A 22,500-nucleotide genomic window follows, 5' to 3' on the forward strand; every position below is an offset into this window, starting at 1 on the left:
AGCCGGGCGACATAGTCTTCCCAACGTGTCCTGGGTCTTCCCCGTGGCCTCCTACCGGTCGGACGTGCCCAAAACACCTCCCTAGGGAGGCGTTCGGGTGGCATCCTGACCGGATGCCCGAACCACCTCATCTGGCTCTTCTCAAATTTGGAGAAGCAGTGGCTTTAGTTTGAGCTCCTCCCGGATGACAGAGGTTCTCACTCTATCTCTAAGGGAGAGACCCGCCACCTGGCGGAGGAAACTCATTTCAGCCGCTTGTACCCGTGATCTTGTCCTTTCGGTCATAACCCAAAGCTCATGACCATAGGTGAGGATGGGAACGTAGAACGACTGGTAAATTGAGAGCTTTGCCTTCCGGCTCAGCTCCTTCTTCACCACAACGGATCGATACAGCGTCCGCATTACTGAAGATGTCGCACCAATCCGTCTGTCGACCTCACGATCCACTCTTCCCTCACTCGTGAACAAGACTCCTAGGTACTTGAACTCCTCCACTTGGGGCAAGCTCTCTTCCCCAACCCGGCGATGGCACTCCACCCTTTTCCGGGCGAGAACCATGGACTCGGACTTGGAAGTGCTGATTCCCATCCCAGTCGCTTCACACTCTGCTGCAAACCGAGCCAGTGAGAGCTGAAGATCCTGGCCAGATGAAGCCATCAGGACCACATCATCTGCAAAAAGCAGAGACCTAATCCTGCAGCCACCAAACCAGATCCCCTCAATGCACTGACTGCGCCTAGAAATTCTGTCCGTAAAAGTTATGAACAGAATCGGTGACAAAGGGCAGCCTTGGCGGAGTCCAACCCTCACTGGAAACGGGTCCGACTTACTGCCGGCAATGCGGACCAAGCTCTGACACTGATGGTACATCTTTCCGACAATGTCAATCAAAATATTGTTAAAGGCATTCCTTGACGTGTTTATTTCCTCAATTGTCATACCTTGAGGTGTGTCAGACCGTCTTAGAGATCATTTTGTGTGAGCAGAAACGCTTTAAATGTGTCCAAACCGTATCGTTTCGGGTTGCTAGCGGTTTAGCTAGTTCGCTTCCGGCTTGCGGCCCTTCATTTCGAGGAATTTATCAGCAAAGGGGCCTTTGTGCCGCAGCAAGTCTTTAATTGTGATGGGATCGAGAGAGATGCAACTGCGGACTTTTAGTAAGTAAAGGCACTACCGGGACACACGCCGATGAAGGATCGCCTCATACATCTAGTTTGTCATTTAGAATTTTTTATGGTGCTGGATGTTTTAAAAAAATATATATTTTCAAAGTTTATTGAGCAGGTTGGTATTATGTGTGACCATGTGTGTTGACTTTTTATGTTGGTTTGAATTTTGTATTTATTTATTTATTTATTTTTGTTCATGACTAGGGATGGTTGTTTGCATGGGTTCATGTAAGTCAATGCTCTGCATTTATCCATTCAGAGCACATGTAAAGGTCATTGACCAGATATACTCACGTTGTACACTAGATGTCAACATAATAGCAGCAACAAAGTTGTCAGACTAATAAAATGACTGTAATTTTCTGTGGGTAAGATTCCTCACGGGCTGTAGTTTGGACATCCCTACCTTAGCGTGTCCAAACTCTTTCCACCCAGGACCGCATACTGGATACATACTTTGATACATTGTGTACAATAAATATGCAAAAACCAATGCAATGTTCAGCTATTTTGGACACCTACCTTCATTTGGCAGAAGCTCCACGGGCAGCTGTTCCTTCTTGATGGTGCCCTTCACAACGCCCGTGTAGTACATGACGGCCACCTGGCTGTGCAGTGTGGTCCGACGGGGCTCTGAGCTCAGGTTCTTCACCAGAAGGCTCAGGTGGGCATCGGCCCCCATCCTCGGCCCCTCGCCTTCCATCCTCACCTCCAGACTGACATCCTCGGCCGTGGCAGGAGTGTAGACGTCTGGCTTACTGCCGTAACGACTGGCGGTCTCTACGGCAATGCGCTCCTCCTCAGAACCTTAAAAAAAGTGACAATCAGATTGTCGGATATTTATAGAGTTACCATCTTTTCAATACTAGTGTTGAGGTTGTCAGACCTCAACATTAATCACCAGTGCTGGGTTGAACTACTCAAAATACATCAATGGTACCTTCCTGATGCTTGTACAGATGAGTGATGTCTGCCCGTTCATCGGAACCGACTGCTTTAGTGCTGATACAGTGACCCACAGCCTTCTTTTCACTGCGGAACTGCGTGAACGTACCATCGGAATTCCTTTGCCAGAAGATCTTATCACTGTTGACCTGGTCGGTTAGTCGCATTCCAACATCAGAGAACAGATGTGATAACGTGCACGAATCCACTGACGCGCAACCCACCTCGGCAAAGACGAAGGGAGTGTCGTGTTTGAGGTAGACCTGGCCAGAGCGAATGGCCGTGACGGAGGCGGGCCCACAGCGAAAGGTACCCTGGCTCGTCTCCTGGGGAGTGGAGTCAATAGCTTGCCAGCCCCCGTGACCGTCGGGCAAGTCAGGCCTGGCCATCCAGCAGTCATTCCAGACATGGAAATTCCTACAGACAAATACACGAAACCTATGTTCATCCATTTACCCACTTTCCGTAACGCTTATCTTGATGAGCGTCTCGCATGACGCAAGAAGGTGGTCTCTTCGATGCACTGATTACCAGTTAACCCAAGCGTGAATGTGAATGAGGCATTGCTGCATGATCAAAAACTCTATCCATCCATCCATCTTCTTCCGCTTATCCAAGGTTGGGTCGTGCTGGCAGTGCGGAGGAAACTCATTTCTGCCTCTTGTCCTTTCGGTCATAACCCAAACCTCATGACCATAGGTGAGGATGGGAACGTAGATCGACCGGTAAATTGAGAGCTTTGCCTTCCGGCTCAGCTCCTTCTTCACCACAACGGATCGATACAGCGTCCGCATTACTGAAGACGCCGCACCGATCCGCCTGTTGATCTCACCATCCACTCTTCCCTCACTCGTGAACAAGACTCCGAGGTACTTGAACTCCTCCACATGGGGCAGGGTCTCCTCTCCAACCCGGAGATGTACTTGGAGGTGCTGATTCTCATCCCAGCCGCTTCACACTCGGCTGCGAACCGATCCAGTGAGATGATCAAAAACTGTTCATCATTTTCAAACCACTTTGATGAGTTCAAGGTTTGGTGAAAGCTGGTTGCCTCAAATGACACCCGCTGCACAAAAAGCATCCTTGTGAACCACTAATCTACCAAAGTCTTACAACGGTGTTATTCAACTGGCTGAGCACGAGCCAAATCCGGCCCGGGAATGACACCATACCGGTGCGGCTAATTAGCAGGGTATGACATCTGCACGGTTCAAGGAGGGGGGCTGCTGCTCAGAGCGGTTATAAATACACAGTGAATTCCCATCGGGGTTACTCTGCAGCATGCCATTTTTACACCAACAGGTTGTCTTTGCACAACTTACCAGATAGAATCGCTGTTGAGGTAGTCGATTGGCTCCAAGTCCTCATCGAAATACACGTCGTTTGTGAGGGACACGTCAGTGTCGTGGGCGGACTGGAAGTTGGTCACGCTGCGAGTCGGTATGCCAAGACAGCGGAGCACTGCGAACATAGACGTCAACACAATAACCATAACCATGTTGTCAACTGATTTCTACAGTCAGTAAAGAACATAATGTCATGGCTGTCTTGAGTTTCCAATCATTTCTACAACTCTTAGTTTTTTGTGATAGAGTGATTGGAGCACATACTTCATTCCAACCTGATTTAGCCATTACTTTACCACTTTTGACGTGTGTTTGGGGTCATTGTCCTGTTGGAACACCCAACTGCGCCCAAGACCCAACCTCCGGGCTGATGATTTTAGCTTGTCCTGAAGAATTTGGAGGTAATCCTCCTTTTTCATTGTCCCATTTACTCTCTGTAAAGCACCAGTTCCATTGGCAGCAAAACAGGCCCAGAGCATAATACTACCACCACCATGCTTGACGGTAGTTATGGTGTTCTTGGGATTAAATGCCTCACCTTTTCTCCTCCAAACATGTTGCTGGGTATTGTGGCCAAAAAGCTGAATTTTTGTTTCATCTGACATCACCTGGACAAAGATAAGACCTTCTGGAGGAAAATCCTGTGGTCAAAAGTGGTAAAGGATTGGCTAAATCAGGCTAGAATGAAGGTTTTAGAGTGGCCTTCCCAAAGTCCGGAATTAAACGTGTGGACAATGCTGAAGAAACAAGTCCATGTCAGAAAACCAACACCATGCTTGACGGTGGGCATGGTGTTCTTTGGATTAAAGGCCTCACCTTTTCTCCTCCAAACATATTGCTGGGTATTATGGCCAAAGGCTCAATTGTTGTTTCATCTGACCACGGAACTTTCCTCCAGAAGGTCTTATCTTTGGTCCAAAAGTGACACCTTAAGGCTCGACTAAAGTTTGCTGCTGATCACATGGACCTTCTGGAGGAAAGTTCTGTGGTCAGATGAAACAAAAATTGAGCCGTTCGACCACAATACCAAACAATATGTTTTGGCGGAGAAAAGGTGAGGCCTTTAATCCCAAAACACCACTCCTACCGTCAAGCATGGTGGTGGTAGTATTATGCTCTGGGCCTGTTTTGCTGCCAATGGAACTGGTGCTTTACAGAGAGTAAATGGGACGATGAAAAAAGGAGGATTACCTAAAATCATCAGCCCGGAGGTTGGGTCTCGGGCGCAGTTGGGTGTTCCAACAGGACAATGACCCCAAACACAGGTCAAAAGTGGTAAAGGAATGGCTAAATCAGGCTAGAATGAAGGTTTTAGAATGGCCTTCCCTAGGTTGGATCTGTAACTAAGAGTACAGCCCAAAACGTCTCTCCTCATTGAGCCAAATTGAACTCTGTCTCTGCATGATTCCTTGCTTCTTGTCTGTTTAATAAATGTCATCAGTGTTTGAACCTGACACAATGACCCCAAACACACGTCAAAAGTGGTAAAGGAATGGCTAAATCAGGCTAGAATGAAGGTTTTAGAATGGCGTTCACCAAAGTCCTGAGTTAAACGTGTGGACAATGCTGAAGAAGCAAGTCCATGACATTATTTATGTAAACTTTTGACCACGACTGTAAATCTGTGTGTCCAGATATTTCATTCAATGTAGTGAAGTTTATAAAGTGGCAACTGTGGCTGCATGAGGGATAAAAGTAGGGACCATGACAGGAATGCCAATGAGAGGTAGTCAGGGTGTCTTTGAGTTATGGTCTGCTATCTGTGCTAAGGTCAGCCGGCACCTATTCCAAACTGTGTCCAACTTTAAATATGTCCAAAATTCCACAACTGGCAAAGAACCCTGCAATTCTACTCTGCCGAGGTAATAACCGTCACTCGGCGTGAAAATACGTCCTCTCACTTTGCACCCGTATTTGCTGGCACAATCACCTGATGTAGTGACCCCCGAGAAGACCCAGCACTGGCCGTACGGCACGGGCGTTCCGTTGGAGGAGTGGTATTTCCTCAGGATCTCCACACTACTGCTCCAGGCAGCGGGAGACACTCCGAGGGAGTAGTCCCCCGACCAGTTTCCGATCAGGACCCCGAAGTCGTCTTGAGCGTTTATCTTAGAAAACCACAAGGTGCCAGTGAGATGCGGTCCAGTCGTTGTGGGTTTTTCATGTGTTAGAAACACTTACCATGGCTGATAGGACCCTGACCACGTTGATGGGATCCCCCCGGCCAGATGGAGGGATGTCACTTTTCTCCAGAATGAACAGACATGCTTCCAGAATCCCTTCTTGAAACTGCAACATTTGAAGAAGTCTTGTTTATCCAGCCATAAGTCCATCTATCCATCTACATCAATCAATAGAAAACTTCCACGTTGCCAAAACGGCAGCTTATTGGTGACCCACCCAGCCCTGAAAAAATTATATATATTGCAGTGTGTATATTGTACATATTACATATTGTTATGAAGGTGTCTGTTACTACATTATATATATACTTGCAGTGTGTATATTGTACATATTACATATTGTTATGAAGGTGTCTGTTACTACATTATATATATACTTGCAGTGTGTATATTGTACATATTACATATTGTTATGAAGGTGTCTGTTACTACATTATATATATACTTGCAGTGTGTATATTGTACATATTACATATTGTTATGAAGGTGTCTGTTACTACATTATATATATACTTGCAGTGTGTATATTGTACATATTACATATTGTTATGAAGGTGTCTGTTACTACATTATATATATACTTGCAGTGTGTATATTGTACATATTACATATTGTTATGAAGGTGTCTGTTACATTATATATATACTTGTAGTGTGTATATTGTACATATTACATATTGTTATGAAGGTGTCTATTACTACATTATATATATACTTGCAGTGTGTATATTGTACATATTACATATTGTTATGAAGGTGTCTGTTACTACATTATATATATACTTGCAGTGTGTATATTGTACATATTACATATTGTTATGAAGGTGTCTGTTACTACATTATATATATATACTTGCAGTGTGTATATTGTACATATTACATATTGTTATGAAAGTGTCTTACTACATTATATATATACTTGCAGCGTGTATATTGTACATATTACATATTGTTTTGAAGGTGTCTGTTACTACATTATATATATATATACTTGCAGTGTGTATATTGTACATATTACATACTGTTATGAAGGTGTCTGTTACTACATTATATATATACTTGCAGTGTGTATATTGTACATATTACATATTGTTATGAAGGTGTCTGTTACTACATTATATATATATACTTGCAGTGTGTATATTGTACATGTTACATATTATTATGAAGGTGTCTGTTACTACATTATATATATATATACTTGCAGTGTGTATATTGTACATATTACATATTGTTATGAAGGTGTCTGTTACTACATTATATATATACTTGCAGTGTGTATATTGTACATATTACATATTGTTATGAAGGTGTCTGTTACTACATTATATATATACTTGCAGTGTGTATATTGTATATATTACATATTGTTATGAAGGTGTCTGTTACTACATTAGATATATACTTGCAGTGTGTATATTGTACATATTACATATTGTTATGAAGGTGTCTGTTACTACATTATATATATACTTGCAGTGTGTACATCGTACATATTACATATTGTTATGAAGGTGTCTGTTACTACATTATATATATACTTGCAGTGTGTACATCGTACATATTACATATTGTTATGAAGGTGTCTGTTACTACATTATATATATACTTGCAGTGTGTATATTGTACATATTACATATTGTTTTGAAGGTGTCTGTTACTACATTATATATATACTTGCAGTGTGTATATTGTACATATTTCATATTGTTGTGAAGGTGTCTGTTACTACATTATATATATATACTTGAAGTGTGTATATTGTACATAATACATATTGTTGTGAAGGTGTCTGTTACTACATTATATATATACTTGAAGTGTGTATATTGTACATATTACATATTGTTATGAAGGTGTCTGTTACTACATTATATATATATTAGTGTATAAAACGTAGAGTTTATGAAGCATCTTGCAAGCGTTTTTAATCATCTTTAAAATCCTAAAAAACAAGATACGTGTTATTGTCTCTCATAATGATTAAAAAAAGTTCAGTTTACCTTTAAATTTGGGCAAAAAAATAAAAGAAAGTCACAAATGGAGTGATTTCTATGCAAATTGCACCGTTTAAATAAAATCCCTCCAATGAGAGCTCAGTTCAGTTCCTACCTGGCCAAAGTTCCACGTGCGAGAACCGATTTGCTTCTCGGTTCCATAATAAATTTGCCCGATGTCGTTCAACACGTACTCCTTCCTCTCCTCCTCGTCGTCCAGGAACACGGCGTCGTCTGAAAAGGAAAAAAAAAAGTTTCTAACTGCTTTTCACCCTAAAAAATGTTTGTCCTTCATTGTGAGTGCTCAGAGAGTATGGGGTAACGGACTGTCTTATTGTGGCAGTTCGCTCCCTGTATAATCAGTGTCAGCGCTTGGTCCGCATTGCCGGCAGTAAGTCGGACACGTTTCCAGTGAGGGTTGGACTCCGCCAAGGCTGCCCTTTGTCACCGATTCTGTTCATAACCTTTATGGACAGAATTTCTAGGCGCAGTCAGGGCGTTGAGGGGATCTGGTTTGGTGGCTGCAGGATTAGGTCACTGCTATTTGCAGATGATGTGGTCCTGATGGCTTCCTCCGGCCAAGATCTTCAGCTCTCACTGGACCGGTTCGCAGCCGAGTGTGAAGCGACTGGGATGGGAATCAGCACCTCCAAGTCCGAGTCCATGGTTCTCTCCCGGAAAAGGGTGGAGTGCCATCTCCGGGTTGGGGAGGAGATCTTGCCCCAAGTGGAGGAGTTCAAGTACCTCGGAGTCTTGTTCACGAGTGGGGGAAGAGTGGATCGTGAGATCGACAGGCGGATCGGTGCGGCGTCTTCAGTAATGCGGACGCTGTATCGATCCGTTGTGGTGAAGAAGGAGCTGAGCCGGAAGGCAAAGCTCTCGATTTACCGGTCGATCTACGTTCCCATCCTCACCTATGGTCATGAGCTTTGGGTCATGACCGAAAGGACAAGATCACGGGTACAAGCGGCCGAAATTAGTTTCCTCCTCCGAGTGGCTCTCCCTTAGAGATAGGGTGAGAAGCTCTGTCATTCGGGGGGAGCTCAAAGTAAAGCCGCTGCTCCTCCACATCGAGAGGAGCCAGATGAGGTGGTTCGGGCATCTGGTCAGGATGCCACCCGAACGCCTCCCTAGGAAGGTGTTTCGGGCACGTCCGACCGGTCGGAGGCCACGGGGAAGACCCAGGACACGCTGGGAAGACTATCTCTCCCGGCTGGCCTGGGAACGCCTCGGGATCCCCCGGGAGGAGCTGGACGAAGTGGCTGGGGAGAGGGAAGTCTGGGCTTCCCTGCTTAAGCTGCTGCCCCCCCGACCCGACCTCGGATAAGCGGAAGAAGATGGATGGATGGATTGATGGATATACAAAAAAGTCATAGTAGTCAATTCCTTTTTTTATTTTTTTTTATTTTTTTTAAATTAATTTATTTATTTTTAACTGTGAAAAAGGCCCTGAAAATCCACGATCCGGTCACCTCGCCAGGGACTAGATCCCTCAAGAATGTCTTTAAAATATGTATATATATATATATATATATATATATATATATATATATATATATATATATATATATATATATATATATATATATATATATATATATATATATATATATATATATAAAAAATTCCAACTGCTTTTTCACCCTCAAAAAGTTTGTCCTTCATTATAAAAAAAAGTTATAGTAGTCACTTCCTTTTTTTTAATTTTTTTTTTTATTTATCTTTTTTAAGTTTATTTATTTATTTATTTATTTATTTTTTTATTGTGAAAGAGGCCCTGAAAATCCACGGTCCGGTCACCTCGCCAGGGACTAGATCCCTCAAGAATGTCTTAAAAAAAAAAAAAAAAATCCAACTGCTTTTCACCCTCAAAAGTTTGTCCTTCATCATACATAAAAGTCATAGTAGTCACTTCCTTTTTTTTATTTTTTATTTTTTATTTATTTATTTATTTATTTATTTTTAACTGTGAAAGAGGCCCTGAAAATCCACGGTCCGGTCACCTCGCCAGGGACTAGATCCCTCAAGAATGTCTTAAAAAAAATAAAAAAAAATAAAAAAAAATATATATATATATATATATATATATATATATATGTCTTAATAAGGTTATCCAAAAAATAGTGCTCGATACCGTAGTAGAGCGCAATATATGTATGTGTGGGAAAAAAAATCACAAGACTACTTCATCTCTACAGGCCTGTTTCATGAGGGGTTCCCTCAATCATCAGGAGATCTCCTGATGATTGAGGGAACCCCTCATGAAACAGGCCTGTAGAGATGAAGTAGTCTTGTGATTTTTTTTCCCACACATACATATATTGCGGGTGACAGGAGATCTCCTGATGATTGAGGGAACCCCTCATGAAACAGGCCTGTAGAGATGAAGTAGTCTTGTGATTTTTTTTCCCACACATACATATATATATATATAAAAAATTCCAACTGCTTTTTCACCATCAAAACGTTTGTCCTTCATTATAAAAAAAAGTCATAGTAGTCACTTCCTTTTCTTTTTTTAATTTTATTTATCTTTTTTAAATGTATTTATTTATTTATTTTTATTTTTTTTACTGTGAAAGAGGCCCTGAAAATCCACGGTCCGGTCACCTCGCCAGGGACTAGATCCCTCAAGAATGTCTTAAAAAAAAAAAAAATTCCAACTGCTTTTCAACCCTCAAAAGTTTGTCCTTCATCATACAAAAAAGTCATAGTAGGCACTTCCTTTTCTTTCTTTCTTTCTTTCTTTTTTTTTTTTCTTTTTTTTTTTTTTCTTTCTTTCTGTGAAAAGGCCCTAAAAATCCACGGTCCGGCCACCTCGCCAGGGACTAGACCCCTCAAGAATGTCTTTAAAAAAATAAATAAAAAAATCTAACTGCTTTTCACCCTCAAAAGTTTGTCCGTCATCATACAAAAGTCATAGTAGTCACTTCATTTTGTTTTTTTGTTTTTTTTGGTCACCTCGCCAGGGACTAGATCCCTCAAGAATATCTTTTATTTTTCACTAAGAACGGGAGAATCCTAAGGCCAGGAAATGCACAAAAAACCAAAGTGAAGATGTTTATGAGGGGAAACAAAATGTGGAAGGAAGAGGGGTCCCGTCATGAGGGACAACCAGGAGAAAGAGAGGAAGTTGCGGAGGGCGTGTAGTAAAAAAAAAAAAAAGACTTGACATCTTATCGTGATTCTTGCCTTCTGCACTGCTTATTCGACACTTGTGGAATGTGAGGAGAACCAGACCGGCACGGGAAAAGAAGGGAGTGGACCAGAACTCTGAGGTGAGGGTTCGGTCAGCCCGTTGAAGAGGGCGGGACTTAAAGGCTGTCTTGAGTTTCCAATCATTTCTACAACTCTTATTTTTTTGTGATATAGTGATTGGAGCACATACTTGTTGGTCACAAAAAACAGCCAGAAGGTTCCCGGTTTGATTCCCGGCTTCTGCCAAATTTAGTCACGTTTGTTGTGTCCTTGAGAAAGACACGTCACCCTTGCTCCTGATGGGTGGTGGTTAGGGCCTTGCATGGTCAGTGTGTGAACGGGTGAATGTGGAAGTGAGTACCTTGAAGGCAGCTATACAAGTATACCTCTTTCACCATTTACCATCATTTGTAAATAAACGTGAAAAAATGGAGCCATTGCGTCTATTTGGACCATAAAACGCAATAAATAACCATCAAAAAGGTACCAACAATTGTCCATTGCAATGTCAAATACTTTTAGTCCTAAGTGTGTAGCGGAATGAAGCCTGCGCATACCGGAGCGAGGTGCTTAGTAGGCTGAGGTCTGGAAGTTGTTAGGACTAAACTTTGTGAGGTTAGGTTACACAATCTACAGTGTCGACACACTGCATTCTCTTTTCTCCGGCAATCAGCGACTCACTTTTTTAATAAACCACAAAGCATTGTTTATTTTTAATCATTAGACACTAGACTTAGACTTAGACGAACGTTATTGATCCACAAGGGAAATTGTTCCACACAGTAGCTCAGTTACATAGGATGGAAAGGGTCAGGATGGAAAGGATAAAGGGCACAAAAAGAGAACAAAAAGGTAAAAAGTAGACAAAAGATTTACCATAGTATCCATATAAAATAGAACATATATGTAATATTTACAGATTATATATACAGTATATAATATATACTTATATAGTACATTATTATTAATTTTTTTTTTCAAAAAAATAAATAAAATAAAACAATAATAATAATAATGTACTATATAAGTATATATTATTATTATATTTGATTATATTTTTATATAATATATACAATAAAAATTAGCACCACTATGTGTTCTAATACGCTCCAAAAACGAGAATATTTACCTATGGGGGTAAAGAAATATTTAAAAAATGTGGATTATTGAATTAATCGCGATTCCTATTCGATAAAAATATATATTTTTTAAATAATATTTGTTTTAATTATTTTTAGTTTGTAGATGATCTACTGTATATCTGCTGTTGTTGCGCTTGCAACGCGAATGCAAGACAACTTAGCAATATAAAATAGAACATATATGTAATATTTACATATTATATATACAGTATATAATATATACTTATATAGTACATTATTATTATTATTTTTATTTTCTTAAAATAAAAAATAAATAAAATAATAATAATAATAATGTACTATATAAGTATATATTATTATTATATTTTATTATATTTTTATATAATATATACAATAAAAATTACCACCGCTATGTGTTCTAATACGCTCTAAAAACGAAAATATTTACCTATGGGGGTAAAGAAAAAAAAGTGGATTATTGAATTAATCGCGATTCCTATTCGATCAAGAAAAATAGAAAAAAAATAAATATTTGTTTTAATTATTTTTAGTTTGTAGATGATCTTTATCTGCTGTTGTTGCGCTTGCAACGCGAACGCAAGACAACTTAGCAATATAAAATAGAATATTTATGTAATATTTACATATTATATATACAGTATATAATATATACTTATATAGTACATTATTATTATTATTATTATTATTTTTAAATAAATAAAATAATAATAATAATAATGTACTATATAAGTATATATTATTATTATTATGTTTTATTATATTTTTATATAATATATACAATAAAAATTAGCACCACTATGTGTTTAATATGCTCCAAAAACGAAAATATTTACCTATGGGGGTAAAAAAAAAAAAGAGAAAAAAAAGTGGATTATTGAATCGCGATTCCTGTTCGATAAAAAATTTAAAAAAAAAAAATTATTAAAAAAATATGTATTTTTAGTTTGTAGCTGATCTCTATCTGCAGTTGTTGCGCTTGCAACGCGAAAGCAAGACAACTTAGCAATATAAAATAGAACATATATGTAATATTTACATATTATATATACAGAATATAATATCTACTTATATGGTACATTATTATTATTATTATTATTATTATATATTTTTTAATTAAAAAATAAATAAAATAAAATAATAATAATAATGTTCTATATAAGTATATATTATTATTATATTTTATTATATTTTTATATAATATATACAATAAAAATTAGCACCACTATTTGTTCTAATATGCTCCAAAAACGAAAATATTTACCTATGGGGGTAAAAAAAAAGAAGAAAAAAAAGTAGATTATTGAATTAATCGCGATTCATATTCGATTAAAATTATTATGATTTTTTTAAATATATTTTTTTATAATTATTTTTAGTTTGTAGATGATCTCTATCTGCTGTTGTTGCACTTGCAACGCGAAAGCAAGACAACTTAGCAATATAAAATAGAACATATATGTAATATTTACATATTATATATACAGAATATAATATATACTTATATAGTACATTATTATTATTGTTTTTTTTAAATAAAAAATTAATAAAATATAATAATAATAATTATGTACTATATAAGTATATATTATTATAATATTTTTATATAATATATACAATAAAAAATTAGCACCACTATATGTTCTAATACGCTCCAAAAACGAAAATATTTAGCTATGGGGGTAAAAAAGAAAAAAGAAAAAAAAGTGGATTATTGAATTAATCGGGATTCCTACTCGATACATTTTTTTGAAAAAAAACAACATTTTTAAAAATTATTTTTAGTTTGTAGATGATCTCTGTCTGCTGTTGTTGGGCTTGCAATGCGAAAGCAAGACAACTTAGCAATATAAAACAGAACATATATATAATATTTACATATTATATACACAGAATATAATATATACTTATATAGTACATTATTATTATTATTATTATATATTTTTTTAAATAAAAAATAAATAAAATAATAATAATAATAATGTTCTATATAAGTATATATTATTATTATATTTTATTATATTTTTATATAATATATACAATAAAAATTAGCACCACTATGTGTTCTAATATGCTCCAAAAACGAAAATATTTACCTATAGGGGTAAAAAAAAAAGAAGAAAAAAAAGTAGATTATTGAATTAATCGCGATTCATATTCGATTAAAATTATTATGATTTTTTTTAAATATATTTTTTTAAATTATTTTTAGTTTGTAGATGATCTCTATCTGCTGTTGTTGCACTTGCAACGCGAAAGCAAGACAACTTAGCAATATAAAATAGAACATATGTGTAATATTTACATATTATATATACAGAATATAATATATACTTATATAGTACATTATTATTATTATTTATTTTTTTAATTAATAAAATATAATAATAATAACTATGTACTATATAAGTATATATTATTATTATATTTTATTATATTTTTATATAATATACACAATAAAAAAATTAGCACCACTATGTGTTCTAATACGCTCCAAAAACGAAAATATTTACCTATGGGGGTAAAAAGAAAAAAAAAAAAAAAAAGGAAAAAAAAGTGGATTATTGAATTAATCGGGATTCCTATTCGATTAAAAAAAAAAAAAACATTGAATTTGCCATCCTACCTGTGCACCAGGGGTTGAAGAGCATGATGATGTTCTCGCTGGAGGTGTAAGTATTGGGGGTTTCCTCCTTCAGGGAGCCGGTGGTGACCGTCAGCCCGTGAAGACCAATCACAGCATCGGCCGGAGAGTGGACGGACAGCTTGACCTTGTTGCCGTCTTGCTCTGCGATCCGGGCACCCCAGCGTTTATCTTCCAGGTGGTCCACCAGGGGGACGATGACGTGGGTGCCCTTGGACACCATGGGCAGTGGACCTGGCATGCACAAGTTACACAGGTTGAGCTGAAACTTTAGAACAATACTACACAACATATATTGCACTTTATGTATTCTCTGTATTTATTTTAATACAGATAAAACGACGAGAGCAGACCCGACAAAGCAACCAAGAGAGCGTGACCAGAGACGGGAGCCGACCCAACAAAGCAACCAAGAGAGCATGGCCAGAGACAGGAGCAGACCCAACAAAGCAACCAAGAGAGCATGGCCAGAAACAGGAGCCGACCCAACAAAGCAACCAAGAGAGCATGACCGGAGACAGGAGCAGACCCAACAAAGTAACCAAGAGAGCATGGCCAGAGACGGGAGCAGACCCGACAAAGCAACCAAGAGAGCTTGACCAGAGACGGGAGCAGACTCAACAAAGCAACCAAGAGAGCATGGCCAGAGACAGGAGCAGACCCGACAAAGCAACCAAGAGAGCATGACCGGAGACAGGAGCAGACCCAACAAAGCAACCAAGAGAGCGTGACCAGAGACGGGAGCAGACCCAACAAAGCAACCAAGAGAACATGGCCAGAGTCAGGAGCAGACCCAATAAAGCAAACAAGAGAGCATGGCCAGAGACAGAAGCAGAGAGCGTGGCCAGAGACAGGAGCAGACCCAACAAAGCAACCGAGAGAGCATGGCCAGAGACGGGAGCAGACCCAACAAAGCAACCAAGAGAGCCGACTCCACCCTCGGCCGCCCACCGACTCTCGGCCAGTGTCCAGTCCGCCTGGATGAGCGAGGATGCGTCCAAGGAGACCGATACACGCTCAAACACATCCCAGACCTTCACTCGATTGGCTTGGAATGCTCTGAGTCAACACGCCGCCAAACTATGAGGAATTGACACAGGTGCCTCCATGATGGCTAACCAAGCCCTAAAATCTATAACGAGATAACAGCCTGCACATTGGGACAAAAGTGAAATACTAACAGGAAGGAAAACAAATATCCCTTCTGTCTGAGACTAGGATTTATTGGATGCCATTAGGCTGCTTCGTTTCTGGCACCCTGCTGGGCTTCTTAACTGTCCTCAGCTTCCGTGATAGCTCTTATCGGACCGTGTATTGTTCTCTGAGAGCCGCCACCCTTCCTTTCTCGTCGCCAGGCCCGGCCCTAACCAATCTGGCGCCCTAGGCAAGATTTTAGGTGGCGCCCCCCCCCCACATCGGCAGTGAAGTGTATATACTCACAAGAAACCGAATAGCTTTGTCTTTGACCTTTTTTTTTTACTTAAAGAAAGCAAATTAACAATCAGAATAGTTAACAAGATAAAAAAAAAAAAAAAGAATAAATAAATGAATACAAAAAATAAAAAATGAATATATAAAATACAATATTTTTTACATACATAAACACAAAATAAAACGTGTCAACAAGTTGCATAAAATAAATTAAAAATACAATATAAATAAGGCACTGCACAAAACAAGATATCAAACCAGTATGACTTTAACAACTATATTACAAAAAAGGGGATCCTACAGAGTTCTCTATTTGTGCTTTTTAATAGAGATTTTCAGAGCAACCCACATGTTGGGGTACATTTCTGCCAGCTTCTTCTCATGCAGGAAGGTCAAGAGTTCCATGTTTGTCATGTTCTTTGATGGCAATGGTGGGAAATTCTGCATTTCCATTGCAAGTTCTGTGCCATTAATGTCCAGCTGGCTGTCATGGGTCAGAGTAGTACTCAGGGCTGTAGCAGCTCTTCTTTTTGTAAGTTGTGGAAATTGAGGAGTACTCCAAACTTGTCATTCACCTCTCCAAGGCTCTGAAATCTCTCATCAAGTGAAGAGATGGCTGTATGTTTTGCTGCTGCAAAACTGGTGGGTTGTGCTGCTAATGCTGCATCACTGGTGGGTTGTGCTGCTGAAGTGGAGGCAGCAGCGGTAGATGTGGTAGATGGCCCAGGGGTGGGATTTAGAAACTTCAACAGTGCATCTGAAGAGAGGAGTATGTGACACCATTGAGTATTACAGTTTAATAATAAAAACATATGATTCCAGGAATAAAATGAAATGATATAATATAGATGAAAAACCAAAGAGATATATGTATGATGTTAACTGATATGCAAATTAGATTAGATTCAATTTATTGTCATCATTACAGTGAAATGCTGAATAGCAGAATGCAAAGTAATAGTATCATATATTATATGAGAATGTTATGTTATGATTATCTTTAACCGAATCACAGCAGTGCTTAAATTAAAAAACAGCATTCCCTCTCATGTGATATTGCTTAATTAACATTATTGATGTGCACTTTAACAACTCGGTTTACAACTATACCTAATATATAAAGGGGTGGAAAAGTGACTATTACCTGCAGGGCAAACATTAGCTAACCAGAAGGCAATAACAATGTAAACAAAAAACACCTGCTTAAAAGATCTAATACAAATGTCCCTGAGGAATGTAAGGTGGGAGTACTGTAATTACCTAACGTTACATTAATATTTTCCATAACAATTTAGCCCCCTCCACAATATTAACCCGACGTTAAAACAGAACTAGCTATTTATTGATTAGCAATTGCCGAATCATGTAACATTAGCTTAATGCTAAAAAGCAGGTTACTATCACATTCTTTAACAGACAAATAATTTCATGTAGGCTAACGTTACCTACCTGCTACCTCTGTCTTTTTCTCGTTTCTCCTCCTCTTCTTTTCTCTTTTTTCTTCCCTGGGCACCTGACAGTTTTGGCCGTTTTGACATCTTGTGTTGATTTTTTGATGTGGTGACGTCCGAGTCATGATACGGGAAGGGAGGGGGCGCACCGTGCGGGGGGAAGGGGGGGGGGGGGGCGTAATGTTGTAACAAATAATATTTCTATTAAATAGGCTTTACTTTACATTTTAATTAACGTGGGATTATTTTTTTGTATTTAGAAATAATAGTACCAATTTTTTTTTTCCTCCAACATTTGTGGCACTGGCGTGGCGCCCCCTGATGGACGGCGCCCTTAGCATTTGCCTATACGGCCTATGCCACGGGCCGGCCCTGCTCGTCGCAGACAATAAAAGTGGGGAGGAAATCGATGCTTCGTGTTTGACTGTTTATCCTTACTGAAGCTTCTGGTTGACCAAAACCAAATATTGACCAAGTCCGCTCAGTTTGGCTTTCAGAGACTTTCCACAACAGACCAGGTCGTGAAAGTTGCGGCAAAGTGTCGGAATCAGACAGCTTGGCTCGTTTACGGGTGTCAGCTACTGCCATTGCGTTGTAAAGCACTTTTATTCCCCAGGGCGTAACGGAATGATGCCTCCAAGTACCGGAGCAAGGGGCTTAGTAGGCTGAGGTCTGGAAGCTTTTAGGACTAAACTTTGTAAGGTTAGGTTACATAATCTACTGTGTCGACACACTGCATTCTCTTGTCTCTGGCAATCAGTGACTCACTTCTTAATATGCACAAAGGATTGTTTATTTTTAATCATTAGACACTAGACTTAGACTTGGACAAACTTTATTGATCCACAAGGGACATTGTTCCACACAGTAGCTCAGTTACAAAGTTAAAGTTGAAGTACCAATGATTGTCACACACACCAGGTGTGGTGAAATTTGTCCTGCAGTTGACCCATTTCAGGATAGGATAGGATATGTCTTTATTGTCATTGCACAATGAAACTTTACTTGCAACACCCCTAATTTGTTGTTTTAGTTGCCATGACGGCAGATTACTCACACCTGCTTCTGATTAGTGTTCGGGACGCTCACCTTCATCCGTGGCCACCGAACCTGTGCCCGACAATTTTTTTGCTCTGAATGAGGCATCTCCTCCTAACTATACGAATGCACATATTGCCCGTCCCCTTAAAAGGGGTTAAAGTTAAAGTACCAATGATTGTCACACACACACACACACACTAGGTGTGGCAAAATTATTCTCTGCATTTGACCCATCACCCTTGATCACCCCCTGGGAGGTGTGGGGAGCAGTGAGCAGCAGCGGTGGGCCGCGCCCGGGAATCATTTTTGGTGATTTAACCCCCAATTCCAACCCTTGACGCTGAGTGCCAAGCAGGGAGGTAATGGGTCCCGTTTTTATAGTCTTTGGTATGACTCGGCCGGGGTTTGAACTCACAACCTACCCATCTCAGGGAGGACACTCTAACCACGAGGCTACTGAGTAGGTTAAGGATGGAAAGGGTCAGGATGGAAAGGATAAAGCATACAAGGGCACAAAAAGAGGGCAGAACCAAAAAGGTATAAAGTAGACCTTTTAACCCTAACCCTAACCCCGAACCTAACCCTAACCCTAACCCTAAAAATGTACCATAGTAGCAACATAAAATAGAACATATATGTAATATTTACATATTATATATACCGTATATAATACATACTGATATATATATATATATATATATATATATATATATATATATATATATATATATATATATATATATATATATATATATATATATATATATGTATATATATATATATATATATATATATATATATATACCGTATTTTCTGCACCATAAGCCGCCCTGGGTTATAAGCCGCGCCTTCAATGAACGGCATATTTCAAAACTTTGTCCACCTATAAGCCGCCCCGTGTTATAAGCCGCATCTAACTGCGCTAAAGGGAATGTCAAAAAAACAGTCAGATAGGTCAGTCAAACTTTAATAATATATTAAAAACCAGCGTGATGTGGGCGCGCATGGAGTCGTATATCAACATGGACGGAGCTGCGTGAAAAAAGCCACCCGGCCTCTTCGCGTAAACTTCCCTTAACCACTCGCTCATCTTTTCTTCATCCATCCATCCCTTCGAGTTAGCTTTTATGATGACGCCGGCTGGAAAGGTCTCTTTTGGCAAGGTCTTCCTTTTGAATATCACCATGGGTGGAAGTTTCTGGCCATTAGCATGGCAAGCTAGAACCACAGTGAAGGATGACTTCTCATTCCCTGTGGTGCGAATATTCACCGTACGTGCTCCCGTTGTATCCACAGTGCGGTTCACAGGAATATCAAAAGTCAGTGGAACCTCGTCCATGTTGATAATGTTCTCTGGCCGGATCTTTTTTTCAGCTATCTTGTTTTTACAATATGCACGGAAAGTAGCCAGCTTTTCTTGAAAGTCTTTAGGCAGTTGCTGTGAAATAGTAGTCCGTGTGCGGATGGAGAGATTGCGTCTTTTCATGAACCGGAAACCTGTCGCTTAGTAGGAGCCATTTTGTGGTCTTTACAGATGTAAACACACAAAGGAAATGAAACGTAATATCCGCGCTTCTTCTTCTTCTACGGGGGCGGGTGGTTGCTTACAGTAGAAGAAGAAGCGCTTCCTCTTCTATGGGGGCGGGTGCTTCCTCTTCTACGGGGAAAAAATATGGCGGCTGTTTACCGTAGTTGCGAGACCTAAACTTTATGAAAATGAATCTTAATATTAATCCACATATAAAGCGCACCGGGTTATAAGCCGCACTGTCAGCTTTTGAGTAAATTTGTGGTTTTTAGGTGTGGCTAATAGTGCGGAAAATACGGTATATATATATATATATATATATATATATAGTAGATAATATATACTGATGTGGTCCTCTGTGTTTTTAAATGTGTATTTCTATTTATTGTTTTAATTGGTTTTACCGTTTAAAATCGTTCTTAATCATATTTATTTTCATATTGTTTTTATATTGGTTTTATATTTAATTGTTTTGTTTTTATTCAGTCATTGGTGGAGCTAAGGATAGTATTTGAATCTTGTTTTTCATTTTTTTGTGCAGCACTTTGGAAACATGTTTTGTTGTTTAAATGTGCTATATAAACAAAGTGGATTGGATTGGATATAGTATATTATTTTATTATATTTGTATATAATATATACAATAAAAATGAGTACCACTGTGTTCTAATACGCTCAAAAAAATTAATATATTTACCTATTAGGGGTGTAAAAAAAATTAATTTAAAAATTTTTTTTTTTATAATTAATCGCAATTCTTATTTGATTGAAAACAAATTTGAGAAAACATTTCTAAAAATTCCTTTTTTTTTTAGTTTTTCCTGTCCAGCCACTCAAACAAATCATATTTTAGATGTAGATGATCTGTACACATTTACTTTAGAAAAAAATAATTATTGGATACTTTTGCATTATTTGTATTTGACTTTATTAATTGTTTGGGTAGAATTTTATTAAACAAAACCAGTTTTATTTGAAGTAATATAGATATGTATCCCAGCTGATTATTTATTGTATGTAGTTCATCTAAAAATATTTACCTATTAGGGGTGTAAAAAAAATAAAAACATATATTTTTTTAATTAATCGGGATTCTTATTTGATAAAAAAAAAAAAAATCGATCAAAAATGTTTTAAAATTAAATTTAAAAAAAAATCTGTCCTGTCCAGCCACTCAGACAAATCATATTGTTGATGGCGTCAAACTTTTTTTTTTTTTTTTTTTTTTAGACATCTATCTCTTGCGCATGAGATACATGTCCAAAAAAATAAATAAAATATATATATATATATATATATATATATATATATATATATATATATATATATATATATATAACATTTTATAAAAAGTTTCTCGTGCGCATGAGATACATGTATCAAAAAAAAATAGAAAAAAAAAATTATAAAAAAAAATATTTCCCCCATGTCCCTTTAGGGCAGGGGTGTCAAACTCAAATACAGAGTGGGCCAAAATTTAAAACTGAACAAAGCCGCGGTCCAAGGTTGAACAAATTAACCTTTTAACAGGGACCCAAACAAGTTTTGCATTGAATATTGAACAAGCAAGGCTTATATAACTTTATAGTGACATGCAAAATCGAGTTTCAAATAATAATAATAATAATAATAATAAAAATATATCAATGGCATATCAAATACAATTTAAATAAAAATTGAATGCCTCTTTTCTATTTGCAGCCTTCTGAGGTAAATATCAACATTAACTTTTTCCACATTTGAAAATAAAATAACAACGAACAAACCAAACATTCAGGACTTTAAACTGCTCAGTTTGCAACACACTGATCTAATCTGATGTGCCCAAGCCAGATACCTGGCAACTTTTCTTGGATGCTAGTTCATTAATGTCGGGGCTCAGGCTTTGAGCTGAGGCAACCTTCATTATCAAACAAAGGTTTGATAATATATCTCGTAGCCCACCCGGACCACAGTCTTGGGGGCGTGCCTTAAAGGCACTGCCATTAACGTCCACTTTTCACCCATTCTAGCAACATGCCGGTCCAGTCACAGGGATATGTGCGGCTTCTGTCCGCACACACAAGTTAATGCAACGCATACTTGATCAACAACGATACAGTTTACACTGAGGGTGCCCGAATAGACAACTTTAACATTGTTAGAAATATACGCCACACTGTGAATCCACACCAAACAAGAATGACAAACACATTTAGGGAGAATATCCGCACCGTAACACAACATAAACACAACAGAACAAATACCCAGAACTCTTTGCAGCACTAAATTTGGCCCGCGGGCCAGAGTTTGACACCCATGCTTTAGGGGCCCCGTAAAAAATAGAACAAACACATTCTGAAAATATTAAAATAAAAATATAGAAAACAACTAGCGGTAAAGTTTAGATCCATGAAGGAAAGAAGAAAGTGAATGACTGTTAATAACTGAATAAATTTACATATGCA

General features: G+C 38.3%; 1 protein-coding gene across 1 annotated transcript in view; it reads right to left on the reverse strand.

The window, feature by feature from the left end:
- The window catches only part of tgm1l1 (transglutaminase 1 like 1), a 51,968-nt gene that overhangs the window by 2,336 nt on the left and 27,132 nt on the right, over window positions 1-22,500 (reverse strand). The window contains exons 4-11 of the mRNA XM_061936064.1: window positions 14,585-14,836; window positions 7,755-7,873; window positions 5,642-5,749; window positions 5,391-5,568; window positions 3,437-3,575; window positions 2,339-2,531; window positions 2,110-2,263; window positions 1,692-1,976 (exon numbers count right to left, since the gene is read on the reverse strand). Coding sequence (XP_061792048.1) covers window positions 1,692-1,976; window positions 2,110-2,263; window positions 2,339-2,531; window positions 3,437-3,575; window positions 5,391-5,568; window positions 5,642-5,749; window positions 7,755-7,873; window positions 14,585-14,836 — 1,428 coding nt within the window. The remainder of the gene's footprint in view (window positions 1-1,691; window positions 1,977-2,109; window positions 2,264-2,338; window positions 2,532-3,436; window positions 3,576-5,390; window positions 5,569-5,641; window positions 5,750-7,754; window positions 7,874-14,584; window positions 14,837-22,500) is intronic.

Source organism: Nerophis lumbriciformis, linkage group LG03 (assembly GCF_033978685.3).
Source record: "Nerophis lumbriciformis linkage group LG03, RoL_Nlum_v2.1, whole genome shotgun sequence".
Classification (NCBI taxonomy): Eukaryota; Metazoa; Chordata; class Actinopteri; order Syngnathiformes; family Syngnathidae; genus Nerophis; species Nerophis lumbriciformis.